This window comes from Argopecten irradians, chromosome 3 (genome assembly GCF_041381155.1).
Source record: "Argopecten irradians isolate NY chromosome 3, Ai_NY, whole genome shotgun sequence".
Taxonomy (NCBI): Eukaryota; Metazoa; Mollusca; class Bivalvia; order Pectinida; family Pectinidae; genus Argopecten; species Argopecten irradians.
This window is the reverse complement of record NC_091136.1, coordinates 7,499,426-7,524,137: the sequence shown is the minus strand read 5'-3', so window position 1 is coordinate 7,524,137 and position 24,712 is coordinate 7,499,426. Positions and strand designations below refer to the sequence as shown.

Sequence of the window (24,712 nt, the reverse complement as noted above, 5' to 3'; positions counted from 1 at the left end):
TTGTTTCATTTATTGTTTTTTTGCAATCACAAGGAGAACCGGCTTTTAAATATCTTCCTCGAAATGTACAAATCTTGTGCTACATACATGTGTGTACACGCATGGTTAATATTATCCAAAAATCCAGCATCAATTCACTGTATCCTAACATTTTATTAGTTATTTATAATTGATCGCATGATCAATATAGCTTTACCGCCGATATTTATGTAAATAGTTCCTTTTATCTTTCCTCTTCCTCCATTTATAGAATGTAAATTTCATTTACTTCACTGATTTAGTACGTTGTTCATTTATTGCATTGTTTTTTTAAATATTTTTTTGCAAAAGTAATAAGCATTATTTAAGATATTAAGATCGAATAATTACTATATTTTTAACAATATTTTTTATAATTGCTACCTTTTATATTTCTTCTTCAATCATTTCAATCATATAAATATCGGCTCTAAGTGTTTTACACAATATTAAACCTTCGGCTATCAATCAAAATTGACATTTATATTATTTATATTAAAACATCAATGACGCAATATCTCAGATATTTTCGACTGATGAAAATTAACTTTGGATTTTATTAAAATAACATCTGATCAATCTTTTTCCATTTTGACAACTTCTTTTTTTGGCCATAATTCACACCTCTTTAATATTGATTGATGGATATAATCTTTGATCTTTATCAAATAGCACAAACTACAGTATCATTACATTTCACTTTATTAACTAATTCCGTTTTGATAAATTATGTACTATACAAACATTTGATGTTTTTTACATTATTGGAACATAATATGAAGTGTAGAGAGACTATAAACAAAGTGTCAAATTTATGTGAAATGAACTAGCAAATTATGAAATTTATTCATAATCAATCATCATGTTTTTGTTACATGCATTGGTTACTAAATATCACTCATTTTAGGAACTAAATAGTCAGCATATTTGTAATGAAGTTATTTAATTGGAAATGTTTGAATTGAGTTCTGACTTTTCTTAATTATCAGAAATAATTAAACTCACTCAAAAATGATATATTCACTCTCACTACCAACTCTTCCATAACCTTCTTTCATTACGGGATACACATAATAACAAAAGCACTAAAATATACAATAATAATTTTCTTCACTAATTTCAAACATTCTTTGAGCAAAACACATCTTGGTTTTACATCTTTAAATTCAATTTAAATATTAACTTTGTATTAGATAGATTCCGTTATCAGTTGCATTTGGAACCGTTTGTAATGTTGACCTTTAAAATACGTTGAAAAACAAAGATATCATATTGCGACAATCCAAGGTCATACATCTTTCCAATATGTTAAAAATTAAAATGTTTCGCTTTCTAACAACAAAGTCACAAAAGCCAAAAGCGTTTGTTTTTTTATCTTATATATGAAGACACTTTTGTGTCGTGATGATCAAAATTGAGACATATGTACATAATCTTAAGTAACTTGATGACATCATGGCTTTGGCAAAAAATATGATATTACGAAAAGTTTAATTGGTTAAAACAAACAAATAAAGGGTTTCGTTATCATGGAGCTTATAAATTACTCAGTTAACAAAGGAAATATTTTCGTCATCTAAAAGTGTTAATGCAAATGATCACCCATATGTTCTACTACCAAATTTACTTAATATATAAAGTAAATTACGTAAGCTGTAACGGCATCAGAAACATTTTCATAATCAATTCAGCTATTATTGTCATTACGGAATAAAACGGGAATAAATAATGATCAATAACTTTTACACACAAATTCACCACTGACTACATTAGGCTCATAATTAAGCGTTTGCATAGCACAATTTGGAAATTCACTTAATTTTGTGGCGAAATTAACACATGGAAATGTCTTTGCACATAGTATTGAATCGTTGTCCCAATTCACAGATGATATAACCTCGTTTGTGTCAACTTTCCCCCATGATTTGACCGAGGTGAAGAGCGACCCCTAGTGTTTTTACTTTTGAACGGTTATGACGTCATCTAGCATTTACATATGTCACCACCGGAACGTAACGAATCCTGAAATGAACAAAAATGTTTCAAAGCGTTAGCACAACATGATCATGACTATGATAACATCTGCTGGTGACATAAACTTAGAGTATATAATGATGATTTTAAAATACATATGGATGGTTTGTCAAGTATCATTTTCGATAAAATAAATAATATGCAGAAGTTACATTCAAACATATAATCTAAAGAAGTGGCATTTAAGACGAAATGAAAAAAAATCTTATGATAAATATTTCTTTCGCTAACCTCTAAATGTAGTATTCATGTATTTTCCATACACGACGAGACGTAAATAAAAACCAAAAACAAAAAAATGAAATGTTTCCTGTTTTTATATCAATATGCACTGACCCTATCACTAGGCCATTGAGAGAAATGTACACTTTTCTCTCTCTATTAATATTATCTAGTACATATATATCTACTTACGGATACAAGGGACTTCACCTTGTCCCTCACGATACACGAGGAACAGTTAATATCTATACAAAATTATATCTATACAAACTCACTACTACAACACAGCAACATGTTTCATTTAAAAAAAATCTATTTCTAAAACCTAATCAACATATTATGAACTAAAACATTGATCCACGAAGTATTTGAAAAGTGTAAGGTTCAAATGTTTGGTATACATATACATAATTATATTACAAATCGTAATATCGAACGATATTGAATTTATCTAAAAGATTACCAAAATCACCATTTGCACGTTCCCGTCGTTGGTTTAGCAATTTTTTTTTTATTATTTTTTTGTAACGAATGATTTGTGTTTTCTAAATGCCACCCCTATTTGTCATTGAAAGTGATTTAATTATATTTGACAAATGAACAAAGTTGTTTCAAAGGGAAATAATAAAAAAGAATGAAGATTTACAAAATGCGTTAAATGATAAATGAAATTGACTCCTGACGCCGAATTTAAGAGGAAATAACTGTTTAGAAGCATGTGAAAAGATAGATAACAACTGAAAAAGATAAATTGAAAACAAAAAGCAACAACCTTAAAAGTTGCTCGGACATCAAACACATACTATGCACATGTTCTTTAGTGTTCTTTTGTATTTCTTTTATTCGCGACATCTTAGTATTTCGGGTCTAGACAACCGCAGACTTCAAAGGTATGTTACAGACTTCAATAAAGCAAACCGTTCTAGCTGTTCTATAGCTATGCGCAACTGCTTTACCACTCCTGACCTATCAGGGAGATATCATTTGTCAGTGGGACTTTTTCTCTAATATCATAATGGGAACTAATGTAATAAGTCATTAACGAGGCATTCTGTGTTAGTTTTTACAGACGGACAGGACACAGAGGTTACCATGGCGTTAAGGGGAAATCCAGTCGCACATGATATGAACATGAATCATATTTCACCGGACCGGAGACATGTGGTGTATACACTAATGAGAAAGTGATTATCTGTGTTCAGAAATGGATCATGACTGACGTTGAACACGTTATGAATGTACTCATCAGCGCGGCAGAGCTACACATGTTTTATGGTATATCTCACCGGCTGTTCCGGAAATAGTGTCATTCGCGTTGACAATTATTATATTAAACATCCCCAAACAACAAACTTACATCTAGGTTTTACAGTTTAATTCAGTTGTATTGCCTAATGTGAGGCTATGCTGACCTTTATCAAGGACATGCTCTTTTGTCGATGTGACTTTTTTTTTACATTTTTACATTCAATGCTTGAACAATTTTTAATATTCAAAAAATACTTTAAGTTATGCCTGGTATTTCTATATAATGATGCATTACAAAAAGCTAAGAAAATTTTACTATTGATGATTTTTTTTAAGTCCTCAAATGCAAATGATATCGAACAATTCACATCTTTTCACAGTGAAATCTAAAGATTAATGATGAAAATACGTGTGGAAATTTCAATTAATTGATAAAAACACAGAATTTACAATGGATATTAAAGTTTAGCGGGAAAATCTTTTTTAAATATCAAATCAATTTTTTTACTTCATTGTACTTGTCGGAGCATAAAGGACTAGATACGATAATGGCTCTTTTTGGCCCCTAAATCTACCAAATTTTAAATTAAGTATTTAGAAATTAAGTTGCCGCGTTTGAAATATTGAATACACCCCTGATTAAAACTTAATGATGTTTTTGTTGACAGAAAGTATGTTTTTGCTATATAACCATGGTAACTTTGCATAAATTATGCAAATTTGAAAATTTTGTCAATTTTGGCACATATTTTGATAGTTTTTCTTTTAAAAGCAATAGAGCGCATTCTAGAACAAACTTTATATTTTAAGAGAATTAGCAGACTCGAAAAATACATCATTTTGAGAAATATAAAGTTTGTTCTAGAATGCGCTCTATGTTAACTAGATGAAAAACTGCATAAAAAATGCCAATTTTGATGAAATTTTCACATTTTGCATAATTTATGCATAATAAAATGGTTGCCATGGCAACTAGAACTGCTTTATTACCTTATAGCACTATCAAATATGTCCGGTATGTAGTTAATATTTGAAATGCAAGAATAACATCTTAAAATAACAGACTTTGAAAAATAGCGGATTTGGGGGCCATAGATGACCCTTACCATATCTAGTCCTTTGTTGTATTTGAATATATTTTCTTCGAACGTTGCGCCCTATGTCTGAAAAGAAATAAGTAAGCGGGGAATACCTAAAGAGGGCAAACGTAAATAGGTCTCGAGGCAGATTGAAATACACCTGTATTGGTATCTTGAACCTTGGCCAGGACGTAATAAAATGTAGTAAGTGGAATATTACTTTGTTTCTTGATGAATAACAATTATTTTTATTCATGAAACGATTCTCAACCAATTCAATAAAATGTAAGTGGTATTCATCAAAAAATAATTTGTTATACTTCAACTTTTTTCAGGTATCGAAAGATATGTTGAAGACAATTGTGAAAAATTACCCAAAAGCCACAGAGAGGCACAGAAATGAGTTTATGCAGATGACTAATTATAACGAAATCTTTTGCGATATTAATGATATCATGGTATTAGGTAGTGTTCTATAACAAGTGAACTTTCCTGCATGGAGCAAATGGATCAGATTGGAATCACAAGTTATCGTCACCTCGCCAGTATCTGATGTCAGGACTTACCTTGAATTGAAATGTCCTATCACACCAAACGGCGTCTGATATGGTCTGCTGTCTTGTCTTTTGTGCCACGTGATAACGCTATATTGTAAACGGGTAGTTGTATTAGCACATATAGAAATTTATGATTTAATTTAATATCACTTCGCGCAAATAAAGCAGCAGGTTTACCCAATATACGCTTTTTGAAAAAAAAATCATTCAAAATATCTGTAATGCAGTCGACCCTCGCTAACTCAAAATCGTTATTTCAAAACTGTCGATCTCGTTATTTCGAAGGTGCTGATATGACATGAAACAGGGTGCAGGATTTACAATGTATTTATTACCTGCCTCTGCCAGGGATCGAACTCGGGACCTATGGATAACTAGTCTGACGCTCAACCGATCGAGCTTCTCTTACTAACGCTAAAATAAATTCAGATATGTTCCATCAATACAAAACGTTCTTAGAGTAAACAAGAATTGACTGCAAAACCGCGTAGTAGCATATATAGTAAGCAGAAAAAAATCACATGTAACGCAAAAGCTGCGATTAGAGCAAAGCAAAAAATTATCCCTGGTGGTTTACTTTTTTCTTTTACTTCTTTTTGAATACACTTGACCTGAAAAATTAATACGACTGCTCTGGTAATATGCTAATTTGGAGTAAGATAATTCTATCAAAGCATAGATAAACAGACTACAGTTTGTCGAAATAATATAACTAGACTGAACATACTTACACTAAATATCTATCACACTTTATTGTATCCGGTATCAGTTTTGCTAAATTAATGTACCATGTACATCTCCCTTTTGGCACGTTTGAGTATTTTTTGGCGAAGGAGTAAACTGAATTACCTAGCTTATTCCTGGTACTCACTTTTCACCGAAGTATCAATACATTAACAGACTAAGCTAAGCTAAGTTCACTGGATTATAGACTTTTGACACAGGTTTGTGCTATGTACTACTACGCCACAGTAGGTTACATTTGATAACTGACATTCGACACTGGTTGCGTCCCGCACCAGTTCACTACATACGCTACAGTAGGTTACATTTGATAACTGATATTTGACACTGGTTGTGTCCCGCACCGGTTCACTACGCTACATAGGATATCTGATAACTGACATTTTACACTGGTTACGTCCCGCACCAGTTCAGTACGCTACAGTAGGTTACATTTGATAACTGACATTTGACACTGGATGCGTCCCGCACCAGTTCACTACGCTACAGTAGGTTATATCTGATAACTGATATTTGACACTGGTTGCGTCCCGCACCAGTTCCCTACGCTACAGTAGGTTATATCTGATAACTGACATTTGACACTGGTTACGTCCCGCACCAGTTCACTACGCTACATAGGTTATATCTGATAACTGACATTTGCTATTGGTTGTGCCCGACACCAATTCACTACGCTACAGTAGGTTATACTTGATACCTTACATTTACAACACATTTTGTGCCTGCGTCAGCACACTAAGGTACACAGAGTTACACTTGATGACTCACATTTGACACGAGTTGTGTCCTGTAGAGAGGATGACGGCGTTCTCTTGATATGTGACGTCATACACAGGACACATGTTGCTCTTTCTGCCTATGGTGGTAATATTCACCGCTGACGAGGGGAGAGAGTGAGTTTTAAAGGGATGCATGCGTGTTAAAGCTTGTTAATATTAGGCATAGGTCTATAGCAACTTATGCAATGAGCGCGTAATATTAATTGGCACTTATCAATTCAAATACAAGCAAATAAAATTGTAAGAATCCCAATTCAGCTGAACAAGCGTGAGGATGGGGAAATACCAGATTTTGCCTAAGTGCAGAACGTAATAAATGCGCTGTGCAAAATTCAAGATCGATTGAAGCAATTCTGCAAAGCTGATTTTACAGTATGAGTTTTAGCAAATACGCAAAATACAGCGCAAGCTAATTAAAAACATGTTAAACATTGTTATAATAGGTTTTAGTACAGCGCTTTAAAACATTTGTTAAAATGGCATACTAAAGGACAAAACCACGTCATAAGCAATTTAAACTTACAATTCCAACGTCCCTCTTTTTCTAAGGCAAGTTCCCTTGCTTCGCTCCTAGCTGTTGACTTCCACGCCTCACCCGTGTCCGATCCGCTCCTCGAATGACTACCAAAACCCCCGGGTCGTTGTAACCTACGTAGCGCCTGGGCTTGAACTCGTGCGGCTGTGGCGGATCCTTGACCTGATGTTGAGGCACTTTGCCTTGATGTGGCGCGCCGTCGTTCTACCGTTCCAGGTGTATACTTGTTAGACTGAGAACTTTTTCCAGACGTTAGACTTCCACTGCTGCTTTTGGCGTTTACATTTGTATTACTATTTGAACTTATCTTATTCTGTGTAAGGTTAGGGCTACTATCTGGGCTAGACTTTACTGAAGTCTTTACATGTTTAGATGTAGCTTGTTTATTATTACTGGCACTATTACTATCAATATGGACATTGTTTATATCGGTCGATATTGTCTCTGATGCTTTATTCGTTACTGTCTTTGCCACAGTTTTCTGTCCGCCACTAATGTTTCGTTCTTTAACATTGTCTTTGGAATATGCTCCGCTGTTAGCATTTACATTCTTGCTTTGATGAGTTTTAGAAACTATTTTCACACTGCTTTTTGATCCCTGAACAACTTTTCCAAGTCCTACTGCCTCCTCTTCAGGTCTTTGTTCACCGTTAACACGTCGTACTTTAACGTTTAGTGTACGGAACTGCATATCATTTACTGGCCCTGTCAGACGTAATATTGGAGTTCTACTTTTAGTATTTTCTGGATTTTGACTATCCATTATGGAATTTCCTTCAGATATCTTGTGATTGCTGCTGCTGATTACTCCTAGCAGATTTGTGTTGCTATTAAGAAGTGCTTCTGCGTCAACCCCGTCCACAATACTACCACGCCCAGGCGCCATGTCAATTGTATTAGGGTGCTGTCCTAAAACACCCGTGGACGACAGTTTTGCTATGACGTCATTTCTTGGTAATCCTTTTTGTTGTTGACCTTGGTCTTGGGTCGGTTGCTGTTTCGTTCTTTCAATATCACGGAGAAGATTAAGAACTCGAGGGTTATCCGACGACAATGTCTGATCTATGTTAGTTATGAGGTCGGTATTAGTCGGGCTACCAGAAGCGCCTAATCCATTCTCTGTCGTCATTTCGATGAAGTGTTTTATCACTGACGCTGGACGTTGTTGGTCAATCAGGTTTTTGATATTTTTCATGTGTCTATTTCTATCTGGAGACGTTTTAACAGCTGCTTTGTCGATATTGTTATCGCTACCCCATGATTGTCTGTTATCATTATTCGGTCGTATGATTGCTGGGACAGGTTTGGATGACTTTGATTTGGGCTTGATGACCGAAAACGTACTAGTTTCGAACACGATAGGTTCATGTTTCTGTTGGTTTACATTTGGAGTATCTGGCTTATTGGCTTCGTTAGTCTGTCTGCTTCCTTTCGCTTTGTGTCCACGTAGTATAGGTTTCGGCATGAAGACGAAATTCCCTCGTTGACGGTTGCTTCCTCCTTGGTTGCCTTTGCTTTTCTTTGCAGTTGGATCAGACACCACCATCTTCATTGCAATAGTGACATGAGCTGTTTCAGGTAACATTGGTTTTTTGCTGACTTTGGTGTTTTCTACCATTGGCTTTTCGGTCACATGATCTACGGCCGATGGACGTTCTATATTGATATTCCCATTCTTACGTTTCCCTGAGCTAGATTGGGGATATGCATGACTTCCTTTTTCTTCCGTTTGATGTGCAATTGCACTATTTATGTCTTTGAAAATAGGTTGTTTCTCCTGGTGTGGAATAGAATTGACTGGTTTCTTTTCTGGAATGGTCTGAAAATTGCGTCTTCTGGTTAAATTTGTTCCCGTGTTTTCCGGCATTGGTGATTTTGAAGGAACTTGTTGTACAGTTGGGCGGAATATTCTGCTTTCCTGTTTGCTGATCACACGGTTATGTTGTCTAGGAAGTTGAAATTGCCTGTTATCATTATTTAGGTGACTCGGCTGGGTAGGAAATCGTTGCTGCGGTCCAAAATGTCTTTGTACATTCTGCCAATCATGCTTATTTCGATCTGTATTACTTGTTTGTGTATTAACAGGTTTTGGATCAACCCAGCCTTCAGTTGTAGTTTTATAAGCAGTGTTTGGAGGCAAATTTATCCTGGATGGCTTAGGTGTTATTCTCCCTGACACTACGGGTTGTGGGTCTACCCAGCCTTCGGGAGCAGTCTGATGCACATTTGTTGGCGACGTGTTTGTCCTTGATGGTATAGGTGTGACTATTTTTGGAACTACGGGTTTCGGGTCTATCCAATCCTCCGGGGCAGTCTGATGTACATTTATTGGCGATAAATCTGTCCTACGCGAGTTTGGTGTGACTGTCATTGGAACTAAGGGTTTTGGGTCAACCCAGCCCTCAGGTGCTGTTTCATGTACATTTGTCGGAGGCATGTTTTTCTTAGGGGATTCAGGCGCACTATTTCTTGGCACAACGGGATGTGGATCAACCCAGCCTTCAGGGGCTGTCTCTTGTACAGTATGTTTTGGAGACACATTTGCATTTGATGCTATGGACGACATTTTTCGTTGCATCGGTGTTCCAGTATGTGATGGTTGTCGTATTGTTCCTTGCGTCCCTCTCACTTGTGACCTAACTGTGGTCGGAGTATGTCCATTTGGATTAAATAGTTGCGTTTGTGCTGGTCGTTGGGCCATAGGAGTAAATCGATTTGTCGCCTTCGGTCGTGTTTGGGCAGGGTTAGCATTGATGGATGGCTTTGCATGAGCAGTAGTTCGTGTTCCTTCAAATTCCTGTCGAATCAAAGAAGCTTGATTTAACTGTTGTTCAGTATTCGTATCTTGGTTTATTGCATTAGCCCCAAATCGAGGTGAAGTGTCAAGCCAAGCACTACCAAAAGTATTCCCTTCCGTTCGCTGTGAATCTGGATTTCCTGTCCTTGGATGTGTTTGGCCATTAGATAATGAATCAGGAACACTTTCCTGTTTTGTTACAGCTTCCTTTTCATTTGTCGGATTTTCACGATTTGTTTCTGTTTGCTTCGTTCCTTGATTTACATGTTCAACAGAACCAGCATATGTCGTCCATCCGCTCTTTGCTTTTGAGTTATCTATTTGTCGTTGATAAGGTTTCTCGCCAATTTCAACCCAGCGTCCCTGGAAGTGAGTGTCTTGTGTTTTTCTACCTTGACCCGCTTGATTCTGATTTCCTGAGCTAGTGTTTATTCCACTTTCCCATGTATTTAATGCTGGTCTTGTTTTCTTTGGAGCTTTGGTAGTTGTTGTTTTTCTCCCTTCAAATTCGTTTTCGACCTCAGCAGTACGTCCACGCACGGTAACCCTTCCACTTGTAACCGAACCACCCGGTGCTACCGTTGTGACATCTTCAGCCTCGTATTCCTGTGTAGTGGTCGTTTTCTGTGTATTTGAGACGCTTGATTTAGTCGTCCTATCTTCAGCTTCTATAGCTTCGTGATCGGCGCCTATCCCTCCTTGTGTTTGACCACCTCCCTGTGGTATGCCTTCCTCTGGTTCATAATCACCCATCCCACCATGACCTTGCCCATAGGTACTGCCTGGTGTAACGTCCTCGGGCTCGATTTCCTCTCCTTGGTTACGCATCTGTTGTTGCCTTTGATAATGTGCCCATGTACGATATCTCTGTTGACCTTGGCCCCGGTTTTGACTCAAACGACCTCGACCTTGCTGGTCCTGGCGATTATGCGGACTACGTTTTTCGTAATTATTAACTCCGGTATTCCTAGTATTTTCACCCGTTACCCCTGAACGTTTTTCACTTGATCCAGACCAAAACGATGTCCCTGACCTTGATTTCCCTCGTGCATTACCATTATTTGCTACTCCCGTTCCACTTCCAGTTTCACCAGTGTTGACAACCTCCTCGCCTTCATTGTCGTGTTTCCCTCTAGTCCTTGACAGCCTATTTTCGTAATTTGAATTGCTCTTGTGTTTACTGTCTAGGTATGCACTATACAATGTTTCTCCCATTGATATTTCTTCACTGCTGCTATCAGACTCGTCACTGCTATCAACTGACTGAACGAACCTTCCGTAGCGGCGTCGTAACGATTTATTGTCTGCATCAGAGATAACCTTTGAGATGGCGTTATTTATAGCTCCGTCGCTGTTCCTATTTAAGTCAAATTTATCCAGATCGCCCATATTTGACCAAAGAAAGTCCCAGCCGCCGCCTTTACCGAGTCCGAATCCCCATTGGCAGTATGCAGCAGGAAAACCTAAAAAAAACAGCAATGAAACTTGTCTCAAATAACTATCTCAAAAAAGTATATTTTCATAAATCATGATCTATCAAATCAACATAGCAAAAAGAGTGTTGTAATCCACATTCCTTTTGTGGCTACTAAACTGGGTTTTTTTTCAAAATAAGTTCTCGGGATTAACTTTCATGAAATTGTTTTTTAATCGAAATATAAATATAGATTCTAGATTTTATGAATATCTTTTCACGGAGATGTATTTTCGCAAGTATACTTTGATTGTAAAATAAACAAACAAAACTTAACATGGTTAAAACGAAATAATTCCGAAGACACATAATAAGGATAATATAATTACAATAATGTTATACAGGTGATTTAGTTGTCGTCCTGATTTAGGAAATCGACAAAGAATAAACTCTGGATCATCGTATGATTGATGATGTAAACTATATGAGGAAATAAGATGTTGTTCAGGGTTGTATGATTTATTGCAGCTGGGGACTCTTTTCAGACATGATATTGCGGAAGCTTATGGCACAGAAATTAATGAATAAAATCCGTTGAACAGATTGTTCATTTAGGATAACTTGTTTAAATGTTTCCCAGATGTTGACCAATAACAAGAAATATTTAAGAAAATGAAACGTATAACAAATTGTAATTGTAAATTAATCATCGTGATGCAAACTTGTATTAATATTGAAGAGTTATGAAAAATGATGCAAAGTTGTAATTGATTGAATTAATTAAATTCAATTTACAAAATATAACCTTGGTAAAAGTATAAATTCATTGAAAAACTTAAAAAGTAATGTAAGTGTAATAATAGAACACAATTTTCAATCAAAACATTTATTTTTAATTTTATAGAATTTTTATATATTAATAGTATTAACAAATAGAAACAATCTTTAGAGTTATGCAAATTGTTGAAATATATTTTACTTTGTATACCATCAAACGTCTTTAAAAGGGAAGCTGAAAACTCTCCCGAAGCAGGACTTTTTGGAGGTGATTCTTGCATAAATACGTTTGTATATATATCAAGTAATACGATTTGGTACCATGCATAAATTTTGTTGACTTTTTATCAAATTTAATCGCTTCTAAGTGTTTTGATAAGTTCTAGAGCAAAACAGAATTGATCAATAATAATATGATTTTTTTATGTTCTATTTGCATATTCAAAGGGGAGATAACATCACAAACAAAACAACTGCAAAAGATTAACCAACACCATCGCCTTTTTAACTTAAGATTCATCGCTTAGTATAAGAATAACAGTTGCAAATATGTAGTGTGTGTGTCTGTTGCAATGATTTGTCTCGCATTTTCACATACTGTCGCCATTCGTTGTGATATATATATAGACAGAATAATGCCGTTTCTTTAAACAGTTGTTTCATGAAATGACATAACATTTTTTTTTTACATTCTTTTTATGTTTAAATGTTAGTGACATTAATGTTTGTGTAGATTCTAAGTGTCATAGGTTGTAATTTCTGTTTTCATTTTTTACATAATAAGGAATTATTGTGTAATTACGGGGATACGGATGAACATATCTAAAAAAAACAACAAAAAAAAAAAAAAAAAAACACAACATGTAAGGTAAAAAACATACCACTGACTAAAACCTAGAATTCAAAAGAGCCATTTGACCTTGGCAAAGGTCACTGGGACGACCTGATGATGACGTCATAGACTTAAAACACAAAATGGACAACATCGAAACGTATAATGTCAAACAAGAAACTATGCCTCATGTTAAAACAAGCTTTGCTATGAATGTATGTAAATGTCAAATGCATCGCTGAAATACTGAACTTTCTGTTTTATCAAATGGTGCAGTTCAAGTATGCTGACATTTACATGCAGTGCTTTTTTTCATTTTTGTTATTTTTGTTACCATGAATGGCGTTTACCACTTATCTTTGTCTGTCTGGTGGATGATGAATCATCTGAATTGAAATGACTACAAATTCAACTCGTTTGGTGATTATGATCTTGGTATTTCCACTATTTCGATGCTTAAGTTGCACCATATGATAGTTTTGTGATGTATGATTTACAATATGTATCTATCTTTAGATTTAAGTTATATGTACCGTAATTTTCACACTCAATAATCAGATCCGAGTTTTAAAATATTTATTTACCAATAAAGTGTACCGCCATTTTAAGAAAATAACAACTCTTACAATATTTAGGGCTTACCTTCACAAGTAATAATAAAAGCTGAAAGAGCAGTACTGCAAAAATCCATTTAATTTATATCTACAGTGCAGTAAAATGAGTACATATGGTTGGACCATTAAGCAGAATTGTAGAATTTCGTTGGACAGTGTTATTAGTAATTGTGATTTCTGCCGGTATATTTCCATCTTAATATCTTAATATAAAAAAGACATAAAAAAAGAATGTTAAGTCGACATAATGTTTACATGGCGTCATACACGTTTGTCTATCCATTTTGATGATATTCACGTCTTAATCCATCAAATCTAATGTTTTCAAATGATTACCAAAAAGAAAAAATAACTTGTCAAAATGCTTGTCCAGTTAAGGCACATATTAAGATTAAACAGGGAAACAGTCACACCAAAAGTGCCACGTATTTTAAGCATCAAGAAATACATTTTTTATGATTTCCTGTCAAATTTTTATGACAATTTGATGTATTTTTACTGTGAACACAAAACGTCTAGCATCCGGTGAAACTGTCGAACCGTGTAACGCCTCAAACGTCGGTGACAGAATGAAACCTCCTACACAAAGTAGACATTCATATTTTTTATATCAAGACGAAAAACTTCATACATCCAATTACACACTGCTAAATGTTGTCGCTGACATAGACAACCTTTGTTTTATCGTTTTATCAAGTATGTAAAACTTTGATTACATGAAAGGATTGAAAAAATATGAAGTGTGAGATAATTTAATGTAAATTCGGCAAAAGTAGTGAAATATGATAATTTGTGAAATAGATTGCTTAATCTTTATTGTTTTAATGTAACATTTGTCTTTCGTCTGTTTTAAAAAAGTGATGTATAATGCATTTATATTTATGAGGCAGAAAACTCGAAAATGGTCTTAAACAAATAAAGACGATACAACTTTGTGATAAAATTTCTAAAGTTGTCGCTAGCAAAAAGACAACAACAAAAAAAAAAACAAAAAAAAAAAACACGAAAAGACGAAAATATAACGATATCATCTCTTAAAGTGACTACTGAAACCTGCGATATAATTGATGTCGAACCAGAACTGCAAAGACTCAGAATATTTTGTTTTGTTTCGAGATAATAAAATGTTGTATAATATCCAACGTTTATTTCATCTAGATAAAACATGATATTTATTCTGCGATGTGTATACTACGAGCTTTTCAATCAAAGTTATAGAAGAAGCGTGAGCCTATTAACAAATGTAATGCATCAATAGAACGACCATTCTGCATTTTCTGTTGATAACTTTTTAAATTGATCATTAGTTTATTATTGAGATAATCTTCTCTTGTTTACAGGGCTTTGTCACACTTTATGAATCACTCCGCAGGCAAATAAACAGGCTGTGCGTCAATACTTTAGTATTGATGGATATGTCTGTAGTTTGACGTTACATGTTATGACGGCTCTCAGCGTCGTTGTACAGATGAATACCTCTGATGTTATCTTATTTGAAATAAGGTGATGTCAGCCCGCTATGTCAAAATCAACAGGATTGGTGATATCGGTAGTTAGATATGTATAATGATACTATTGTTTGTTTGAAGATGTTCCACCGCTGGCAAATGGTATTTTTGCATAAACAGGAGCAGACGATTTAGAATTTTTTCTTCAGTTACAAAAGTTACTTACTTTACACCATTACCAGCATTGAAAAGTTTGAGCTTCTAATTTTACCTCAAGTTAAAAATATGAAAAATGATTAATTGCATCCTGAAAAATCCCTTGTCTCTATATCCTATATTGAGTGAACTGGTTGCGCATGCACCAAAGGCGAAATACATTATCATATATTATTTTTTGTGTTAATAAGACATATATATATATACAATTAAACACCAATTATTGTTCAAATGATGGATATCATTTATGCTCTGTCGGCGGTGGAGCATCTTTCATCTGTATGAATGATCCTCTCACAAAAAGACAACACCAGTACTGTTTGTGAATGTCTGATACATGCATGATTGTTGTATATTACTATTATGATTAAATCTGCTTTAAAACTATTTCACGTAATACATTCTATGTGTGTCGTGTAGTTTTGAAATGACAAAAAATTACATCCAAGATAAATAAATATGACTTATAGAGCGTTCAAAACAGAAAATTAGATACAATAAGTAATAACTTTGTAACTATATATCTATAAATGGTTTCAGCGCCTTTCGATATTGCTGTCTTTTTGCTCGTTATGCCACATATTTTATTTTCATAGAAACCACGATATGCTGACCCATGTTAAAATATAAAAGCATTGAGCCATGTTAACATATGAAAACACGTATCATAATTGTAAGAATAAGGAAGCATGTCCATTTGTATTCGTAATTACGAATGCAAGAAAAAATTGTATCTTACATATGTAAAGAAACCTATAATCATACCGTACCAGTCTCTCTGAAACCACTTTTTACATATCTGAAATAGTTTTTGTAATCTGCAATGAATAAGCATCAACGTCACAATTTTATTTGAATATGGGCCAATCAGATATTTTTAGAAATGTAAATGCGGAACTGAAAAAAAGAAAGGCATGCGCAGTACTTCAATCATAGAGCAAATGGATGTCGTGTAAAGTTTTTGTCTGTATTCAAATCAACCATTGATTGTTGATTTCGTTACAAGTGGCAAAAGTAAAATGTACACAACTACACAATGACGTCATCAATGAGATTACATCTGATAATTGTTTTTTTTTCTTTTTTCTTTTTTTACTGTCGTGTAAAGCCGGATAGTGGTCATCCACATATCAATTAATCATAAATTTTGAGAATTGACATAATCAGAACCGGCGATATGTTTTAGAGACTGCGTCAGTCGAATGATAACTTAAATTATCACTTTGAGATTTTAATGAACTTGTCTGTCTTGATTATAGTCCAATAGTTCTTGATATCCGAACTTTTACGTGTACTTAATTATATTTTCAAGTATTCTAGTATAAGAACTATTTATTTTAAGTCATGATAAATATTTGAATTGGTTTTGCTGTGTTCCCGAGTATAAATAACATATCTATTAGTGGTCTTCTTGAGATAGCGGGACTTTAACATATTTGATAGTGCTACCTCACCGACATATCATGCAACATCCACCAATCAGGACATTTCATCTGATCACGTGATAATACTAAATGATATATGCACACAAGGAATTACATCAGTGAACATCGGTGGAAATGGTATGTGTATTAAAACATTTTTTCTAAAACCCGACTGACTCTTCGTCAATTTCATTAAAGATGCTCCACCGTATCAGAGCATAAACGACAATCGTTATTTGAACAACAATTGACGTTGAATTGTTGATATAAGTCTTATAACACAACCAACAATATAACGTATCGTTTCATTCCATATAAGGATTGCTAGGCTATTTTTGGGACGCAATTAATTATTCTTAATATGTTTGTCTTAAAGTAAAATTAGAAACTCAAATTTCTCAATGGTGGTAATAATATTAAATAAATATTTTGTCACTGGAAAAAAATGTTTCGTCTTCTTGTGCTTTTAATAGAGAAAAAAGGAGAATTTGTTAGCGATGCAGCATCTTTAACAGTCGGCCTTACAAAAGTTTGACTATTCTACTGCCTATGCATGCCGAAGTGATATGCACTAATATTAGTATGTAACTGCATGTATATACTGCAGGCTAGCCATTGTCGTACACGCCTTGTAATAGTATAGTGTTGTATCGGTAATGTTTGCCCTTCGGCGACGCTTCACAGGAACGCAGATATGGTTCATCGACCAATGGTCAAATTTGGCGGGAGGCTAAGACCAATAGGCGTTAGGTGACATGATAATATGTACAAGCTACACGGTAGGATGTATGTCACGTGATCAGGAACTTTCCTTTTATGGTGACATGTGAAGGAAGTTTCTCAGAATTTATCTAATTGCTGCATAAATAGTTCGCTTCAGCACGGTTTTTAAAACAAAAAAATCATAATTATGTGCACGATTATTTCCATTTCTTCCTCTATGGATATATTGTCTTATATTCATAAAATATGTTAAAAATTGTTATAGTTGTTTTTATGTTATTTTGTTTGTGCAATCTGACAACAGTCGTCACGCGTACCATGGTGTTATACATTGCTGGTTTTGGTTTTATTATTGAAACGTCCTATTAACAGCCAGGTCTGTTGGTGAAGGAAAGCCGGAGTACCCTGAGAAAAAGCACCGACCAGTGGTCAGTACCTGGCAACTGCCCCACATTGGATTCGAACCCGCATCCCAGAGGTGGAGGGCTTGTGATAATATGTCGGGATATTTTAACCACTCGGCCACCGCGGCCCCTAATACACATTGCTACTTAATACAACTAACATATCGCGAGAGTAGAAAATATTGTCGTCAGAGATATCATTTTTTTCTCATATTCATGTGTACACAAAGGCGTAAACGTTCTTATTCTATAGAACGTCATGCTCTAGCAAATTGGCACTCATTAAAGCTTTATGATGCGTATCTTCCAGGGTCCATAAAACAAACAATGACTAAATAATATGGTGTAATTGCCCTTAAAAGTTATGAATTTTCCTAAAATTGCAAGTCAAGAAACTATGAAGTACAAAGATTTAAATATGCAAAAGTGTATTTCAAACTTGTATTCGGTCCGAACGAAAGTCAAAAGCCACCACCTCCAAAGCTTAGATATGCTTCTTTGCGCATGTCCGGAAATTTTGATATTGTAATATTTGCCTTTCATATGTCCCCAGGTTAATCTCTAATCTACCACATCTCAAAAGTTAATATAAAGGTAATGACAGTCTGACAATTCATGTATACCTCAAATTTCTCTTCACACGATTCAAGAACATAAGTCATTTAAAATATTGCATTTCGTAACAAATGACAAATATCCGAATAGTTAATCAGAATAACTTGTATTGTGTAAAAGCGCTTTAATTAAAAAATCAGTTTTTGAAATGATGTTTACTAGTCACAGTGACAAACTACTGTATACGTGGATATGTTCGCGAGTGTTTAATTTCGCGATTCGCATGCATAAAACTTTCACAGTATTGTTATTTTTGCGATAGATACACTTTAAACCATTTAACAACAAAGTTTTTACACGTACAGAATATTACGCGCGGAAGAAATTTTCGCGATCAAGCGACTTTAACATAGTTAGCGTAAATTTCTTCCTCGCGTAAATTTCTACGCTTATAGTAAAATAATTGTAATTATAATAGACATGGAATCGTTACGATACCGGATAGTGACATTTAAAACATTGTAGATATATGTGATGGGTTATATGATATTGATGTCGAGGTATGTTACAAATTGTACGATACTTATAAAACAGTCTGTTTGAGATGTCTGTGGGGAGTGATAACAGAGTTGCCGTGCAATTGATGTTATGACAATCTGAACAGGTTGAATCCTATATCAACATGACTCGTACATAATGCAAGATCGACTATCAACCCAAGTATTATTCTTTTGGACGTATTTTGACACAGCAGAAACACATAGGTCTACCTCATTAAATCATTAAGCTTGCCGTTCGTTAGGGTTTATAAGTACACAGATTTCACCATTAACGTCAAAACACACTCATATATTTGTTTTACAAATGAGCATGTCCATTCCGCTGTATCGGTGTGTCCAGTGCTACTGACCAGTCGCGCTATTGATAAGGAAATGACAAAGTTATCGTCCGTTTTATTAGGGGAACGCCAATGAGTGACCATTGGTAATAGTATCGACCATGACAGAAAGTAAACAAGACCAGCATTGTCAGCTTACCCTGTTGAATTAAGAAACGATAAATTTGATTAGATAAGAAGAAAATATAAACTGTTATAAAGTCTAAAATTTGAAGTTCATCATGACATTAATCTGATCCAGGTCAGACAATCTAACAAGGAAATAATTAAAACGGTTGATTGATTTCCCGATTGTCCTCGTTTATTGTCGCTTGTCAGTGTAAGTAAGCTGTTTATCATATTGTCATTATTATCAATATCAATCGTTTGTTGTTTTATAGATGCGATACAATGATCCCGTCCCACACGGAACAATTACGGCAAATACAACGTCGAACAGTCTCGACCTTAGACGACGTCAAGACGAAGGGGTAGTGACGTCATCGATACTGATTGGCAGAGATCGTGATGACAATATAGAAATTCGTGTTAAGTAGCCGATCCTCCATATCGATCATCCACAAGAATAGGTGCGTACTTTTCCGATTATTGTATTGACGACGTTCTCAAATCCTCAGGTTTTCCGCCCGTCGCGGGGCGGGCATGCTAGGGATCGAAAGCCGAAAGTTGAGGAGTAAACACAATTGTCATGTCTCACCGTTTCTTTGACGTAATCAGTATAAAGTTTTGTCTGTTGATATCTATGATACGACCTGGAAAAATCATCAGATTGAAAATATATCCCATTTATCAGCCGGGAATGAATCAAGTGCATTTTATATTGCACGCCCAAAACAGGTCAGAGGTATGCCAGTCACGCCTCGCTGTGTACGTATACTGACGTTACGTAGTCTGACGATATCTAATGTATTCACCTTACATGCCAGTGGACTGCTTTAATAAAGTAGTAGGATTTTATAATTAGTACACGTAGGATAACATAATGACGATTAACCCTGCACAATATCCTGTTATAAAATGCGTAATAACTTTTTTTTTTCATAATATTATTTCATATATTTATGCTCTGTAGCTCGATGACGTTCCAAAACAACGCCAAAAGGTCATTTCTATAACCCTTAGTGCCGCCGAGAGAAAGGTGTGTAAAATAGCTAATTAGTATTGTTGTTTATAAACATCAAAGTTCCTACGTAGTTTGCATGCGGCGAATGCAGGAATGGAATTTACGTAATTGCCTAATTAAGTCATCATTTAATCACTGAAATCTAATTAATGCATACCGTAATTATATACTGACATTGTAAATGTCGCGGTTTTTGTTTTTAAACCACAATAGGTAGGTCTATGCACATAATTATGCGATTTCAATATAATGAAGGCGGTTTGCCTTCCTTCCTAGAACATACATGTACATAGTGACCATTTATTGTCGATTATATTGGAATGGATTGTTAATGTAGAAAAAAAGTCTTAACCTTATTTTGTATTGAGTCAAATTATGTACATTCAATGCATATATTAATGCCAAAATTGATCGACTTTACTTACTTTTATCACAATATAAAACAGCTACACACTTTTCAAGTCATGAATACTTTTGTAGATCTATATGAAATGGACATAAATGTCATGTCCATTTATTGTACTCAATCGTTTTAAAGACATTAACTCAACCTTTAATTCTTCACTTTCAAATGTTTGAGATTGTATGAAGGATCTTTCTCATCTTTGTAATTATGTTTACGATTTTGCAACCCATATTGTATTTGCCTACACTTGTAAAAATGTATAATTAGTTGGTAAACCTAATTGAATTAATTGTGTCGTCTTTTGATGGTGTTTTTAAATGTTTTAAAATATATGTGCTTCATTTATAAAGATTGCGGCATAAACAAACGTGTTAAAACCGACCATCATTAAACGACCTTTAACCACAGTAGGTCAACACGAGAGTCTGATGTCACTAACACAAGGAAATGAAAATACATGTTCATGTCCAGGGCAAAAAAGTATTAAACAGAGAGCTACAAATTATGTGGTTAACTAATAGAATATACGAGCAAACACTCGATATGCGATTTGTTGTTCGATGATAGACATAAATTAATAAATATTTCCTGAGCTTTAGATTTCACAAAACCGCATTGCCAAAATCTTAATTTAAGGCCTAAACTTTTCAGTACAATTAAAACAGCCTTTCAAGTTGCGTAGCCCAGGGTAAAAACGGCACATATATAGAAAGATCTCGCCTCTTAATGTGTCTACGAAAACCTGCAAAAATTAATGTTGATCCAGAATTGTAAACATAGAAACTTTTGGTTTGTTTCGCTTAACATCCAAAGTTTATCATACATAGTTAAAACATTATTATGATTTTGCAATATGAATAGTATGAACGTGCCAACCAAAACAATAGAAGTCGCATCAACAGAATGACAATATAAATTGTGCTACATTTTCAATTGATACCTTTTTAAACTTATCATAAGTTTGATATTGGAATAAGCTTATCTTGCTTACAGGGCTTTGTCACACCCTTATAAATCACTCCGCGGTCAAAATTTTAGACAAAATACGTTTTCAATAAATCCGAAAACTTCAACCAGTGTAGTAGACTGAAAAAAAACCAACAAATACATCTCGGCTCTAATGCATAAGAATTCGCATGGAGTTGTTTGATTTGATTTTTGTCGAATTCAATATGAAGACAGGAGTTCTACTTTAATTACATAGTCCAGTTTCTGTGGAAGTAATCATATTATACGTTTGAAATAATCACATTCGAAAGTAAGCTGGTGATCGTTTGTTTTCGGTTAAATCCATTGGCATAAATCTTTTCAAAAATAAATAAAATAAATAAGTATGCGTTAACTTGTATCTAAACCTTATTCTAAGTCTTTACTTCTATATTTCTTAAGTTAAACATAAAGTTCGTTCATCGAAAGTTACAAAATTAATGCAAAACGTTAAAACGCCATGTTTCTGTGGATTTAAAAAAAACTTCAAACATGTACAGACTTTAGGTTGTTCGATGTAATGTAATAAGAAAGAAAACAATAATAAAAATCGAAGTATAATTTAACTGAATTAAAATATTTAACCTTTAGAGCAGGCATTTGGTTAAGACAGATGTGAAGAAAAAAACAATACTTACTAAGAAATAGTCCGAAAAAGACTGTAAAGATTCGCAATGTTGTTGTAGCCTTCATATTGTCGAAAGTAATTTCTATGTTTTAATCCAAAATGTGTCCTTAACTGTATCCACCTTTTCTAAAGTCACTCACATATAAGTAAGGTATTGGTCCACTTGTTAAACTAATAGGTTCCTTGGTGATTTCTGGTAAAATGTCTCTTGAAAAGAAGCGAAAAAAATCCTTTTTGAATTGTTAAAACATCTCGTGAACGTTAGTGTTGAAAAGTTTCTCTCTTAATTAAACGGATAATGTCCCTATGTCCATTAAAGTGATGCGAACGACTTGTAGTAAGTGGTAATAATAGTTCTCTCTCCGAGGGATCAAATTTTTGGTATTTTTCAGTCTATAAAGCGTTCATGACGTGATGTGAACAGCGGAAACCTTTCTCGTTGTACAGGTAGGTAGCGACTAGATGTGTCGGGTTCGGGACATTAACACTAACTATTCGTTTACCTGTATCATTGTTTTATATAGCTGTAATTAATAAACGAATGTCATGTTTACCTAGTAAGATCATAAATCTGTCAGAGTCGCGAGAACAACCCACAATGCAATGCGCCGACGTTCCTTCAATGCACCGTCACATTTAGAAGATTGTCATCACAGTTATTTATAATGTATTGTGCTGTTCAGAATATCTCACCTTTTAGATATATTTTCTGAAATATTCGTATTAGCTTATTTTACGTAAGAGTGACGAATACATGATTGTTTGTGTAATACAGTTGTTTGTGTAGAACTGAAGGCCAGGGAACATAATTTATTTTAACATTTCGTAATAATAAACGCAATTATTCAATTCTACTTGTTTACAAAGTTACGTGGGTGTAATATAACCGAGAAAAACAAATCAAACGATTGATGTGTTATTGATTTTTATTGCAAACCCTTGCATATATTCAAAAGTTCTTCTTTTAAACTTGCGTCATACTATTTAGTAAGAATATATTTTTTATGTTATGGAGATATAACACAACAATTTGAGCTCTAAATAAACCACGAAATTATTTATGGGTTAAAGAACACTCATAAAACTAATCAAAGGAGTTATCAAAAATCATTCTTTCCTTACGAAATAAAAAGTGCATATAAAATGATATGATAAAACAAAACCTCATTTTTGTTTTCTTGCAAATAAATGCAGTGGAGGTCGATATTGAATTCATTACAAAATATTTTTATCCATTCATCTTAAGGTCAGATGTTAACCCGCATGGAACTGTTTGCCATGTGCCATATAAACCGTGTGGTAATGACCCGGAACAAGGTACCCCCTGAAGCGAGAGTGAGAAAATCAGGATTTGAACAGAGCTAAGATTGTTGCATTTATCTGCATTTTAAGACGTTTTTGGATACTGACGTTTGGTGCACGTGTTTCCGAATATATCAGCCATACAATGATATATAAATGGTTTTCTAGAAGTGTCGCAAAAAAAATTGACAGATGTAAACATGTCACCACGCCAAGGGAGGTACCGACGTAAATCGCCTGTCGCTCGAACAAATGCTGGAAAAGAACTTTCCATCGACCATAAATACATATTTTTGTACTACATTACTCTATTATGATATATAAGGGTAGATTCACAAGAAAAATAATTCTTCTTGGCCCCATCTATTTATGTTATGGGAGCAATGTAATATCTCGGTGGTGTACGGCTCATATCTTATATTTTATTTGGTGGGTGTACGGCTCATAGCAAACTCAATATCGCTCAATGCTTATATCGCTTTGATTTAAGAACTAACAGCAATTATGGAATTCCTCTTCAAAGACTTTCTCTAACTAAATCTTCTTTTATACATTCTTCTCTGCATGTATGTAGAATGACTTGGATGAAGCGTCTAGATCAGTATCTTTATCAGCAAATTTAAAAAAAAGTATGTCATGTAATTATGCTGAAAAAGAGCCAGCCTTCTACAATTTTGGTGACACGAATACAAATGTTGTACATGCAAAGTTAAGACATCGGTGCAGTCAGTTAAACTTGTTTCGTGCAAACATCATCAACAGTCTAAATTGTATCAGTGGTCATGAGTGTAAGAGTGCCTATCATTTTTCCCCAATGTAATAAATATTTGAATGGCAGAATTACTTGAATGCTGATATAAATTTGAAAAATTTCACTACGCGGTAGCTTGCTATATTCTGATCATATCATCCAAAGTATTTTCAGACACGTGCATCAATATATAA

General features: G+C 34.5%; 1 protein-coding gene across 2 annotated transcripts; it reads right to left on the bottom strand.

The window, feature by feature from the left end:
- Positions 1–20: 20 nt before the first annotated feature.
- On the bottom strand, positions 21–22,950 carry LOC138317451 (serine-rich adhesin for platelets-like). Of its 2 annotated transcripts, XM_069259126.1 has the most exons (5): positions 22,476–22,950; positions 7,208–11,479; positions 6,674–6,782; positions 5,168–5,245; positions 21–2,040 (listed from the first exon to the last, which is right to left on the bottom strand). In XM_069259126.1, exons 1-5 carry the CDS (start codon positions 22,528–22,530, stop codon positions 1,998–2,000), a joined length of 4,557 nt encoding a protein of 1,518 aa, XP_069115227.1. In that variant the 5' UTR covers positions 22,531–22,950; the 3' UTR covers positions 21–1,997. The 2 variants fall into 2 exon arrangements, with proteins under 2 accessions (XP_069115227.1, XP_069115228.1); XM_069259127.1 differs by lacking the exon at positions 6,674–6,782 and having other exon boundaries at positions 22–2,040.
- Positions 22,951–24,712: the final 1,762 nt, after the last annotated feature.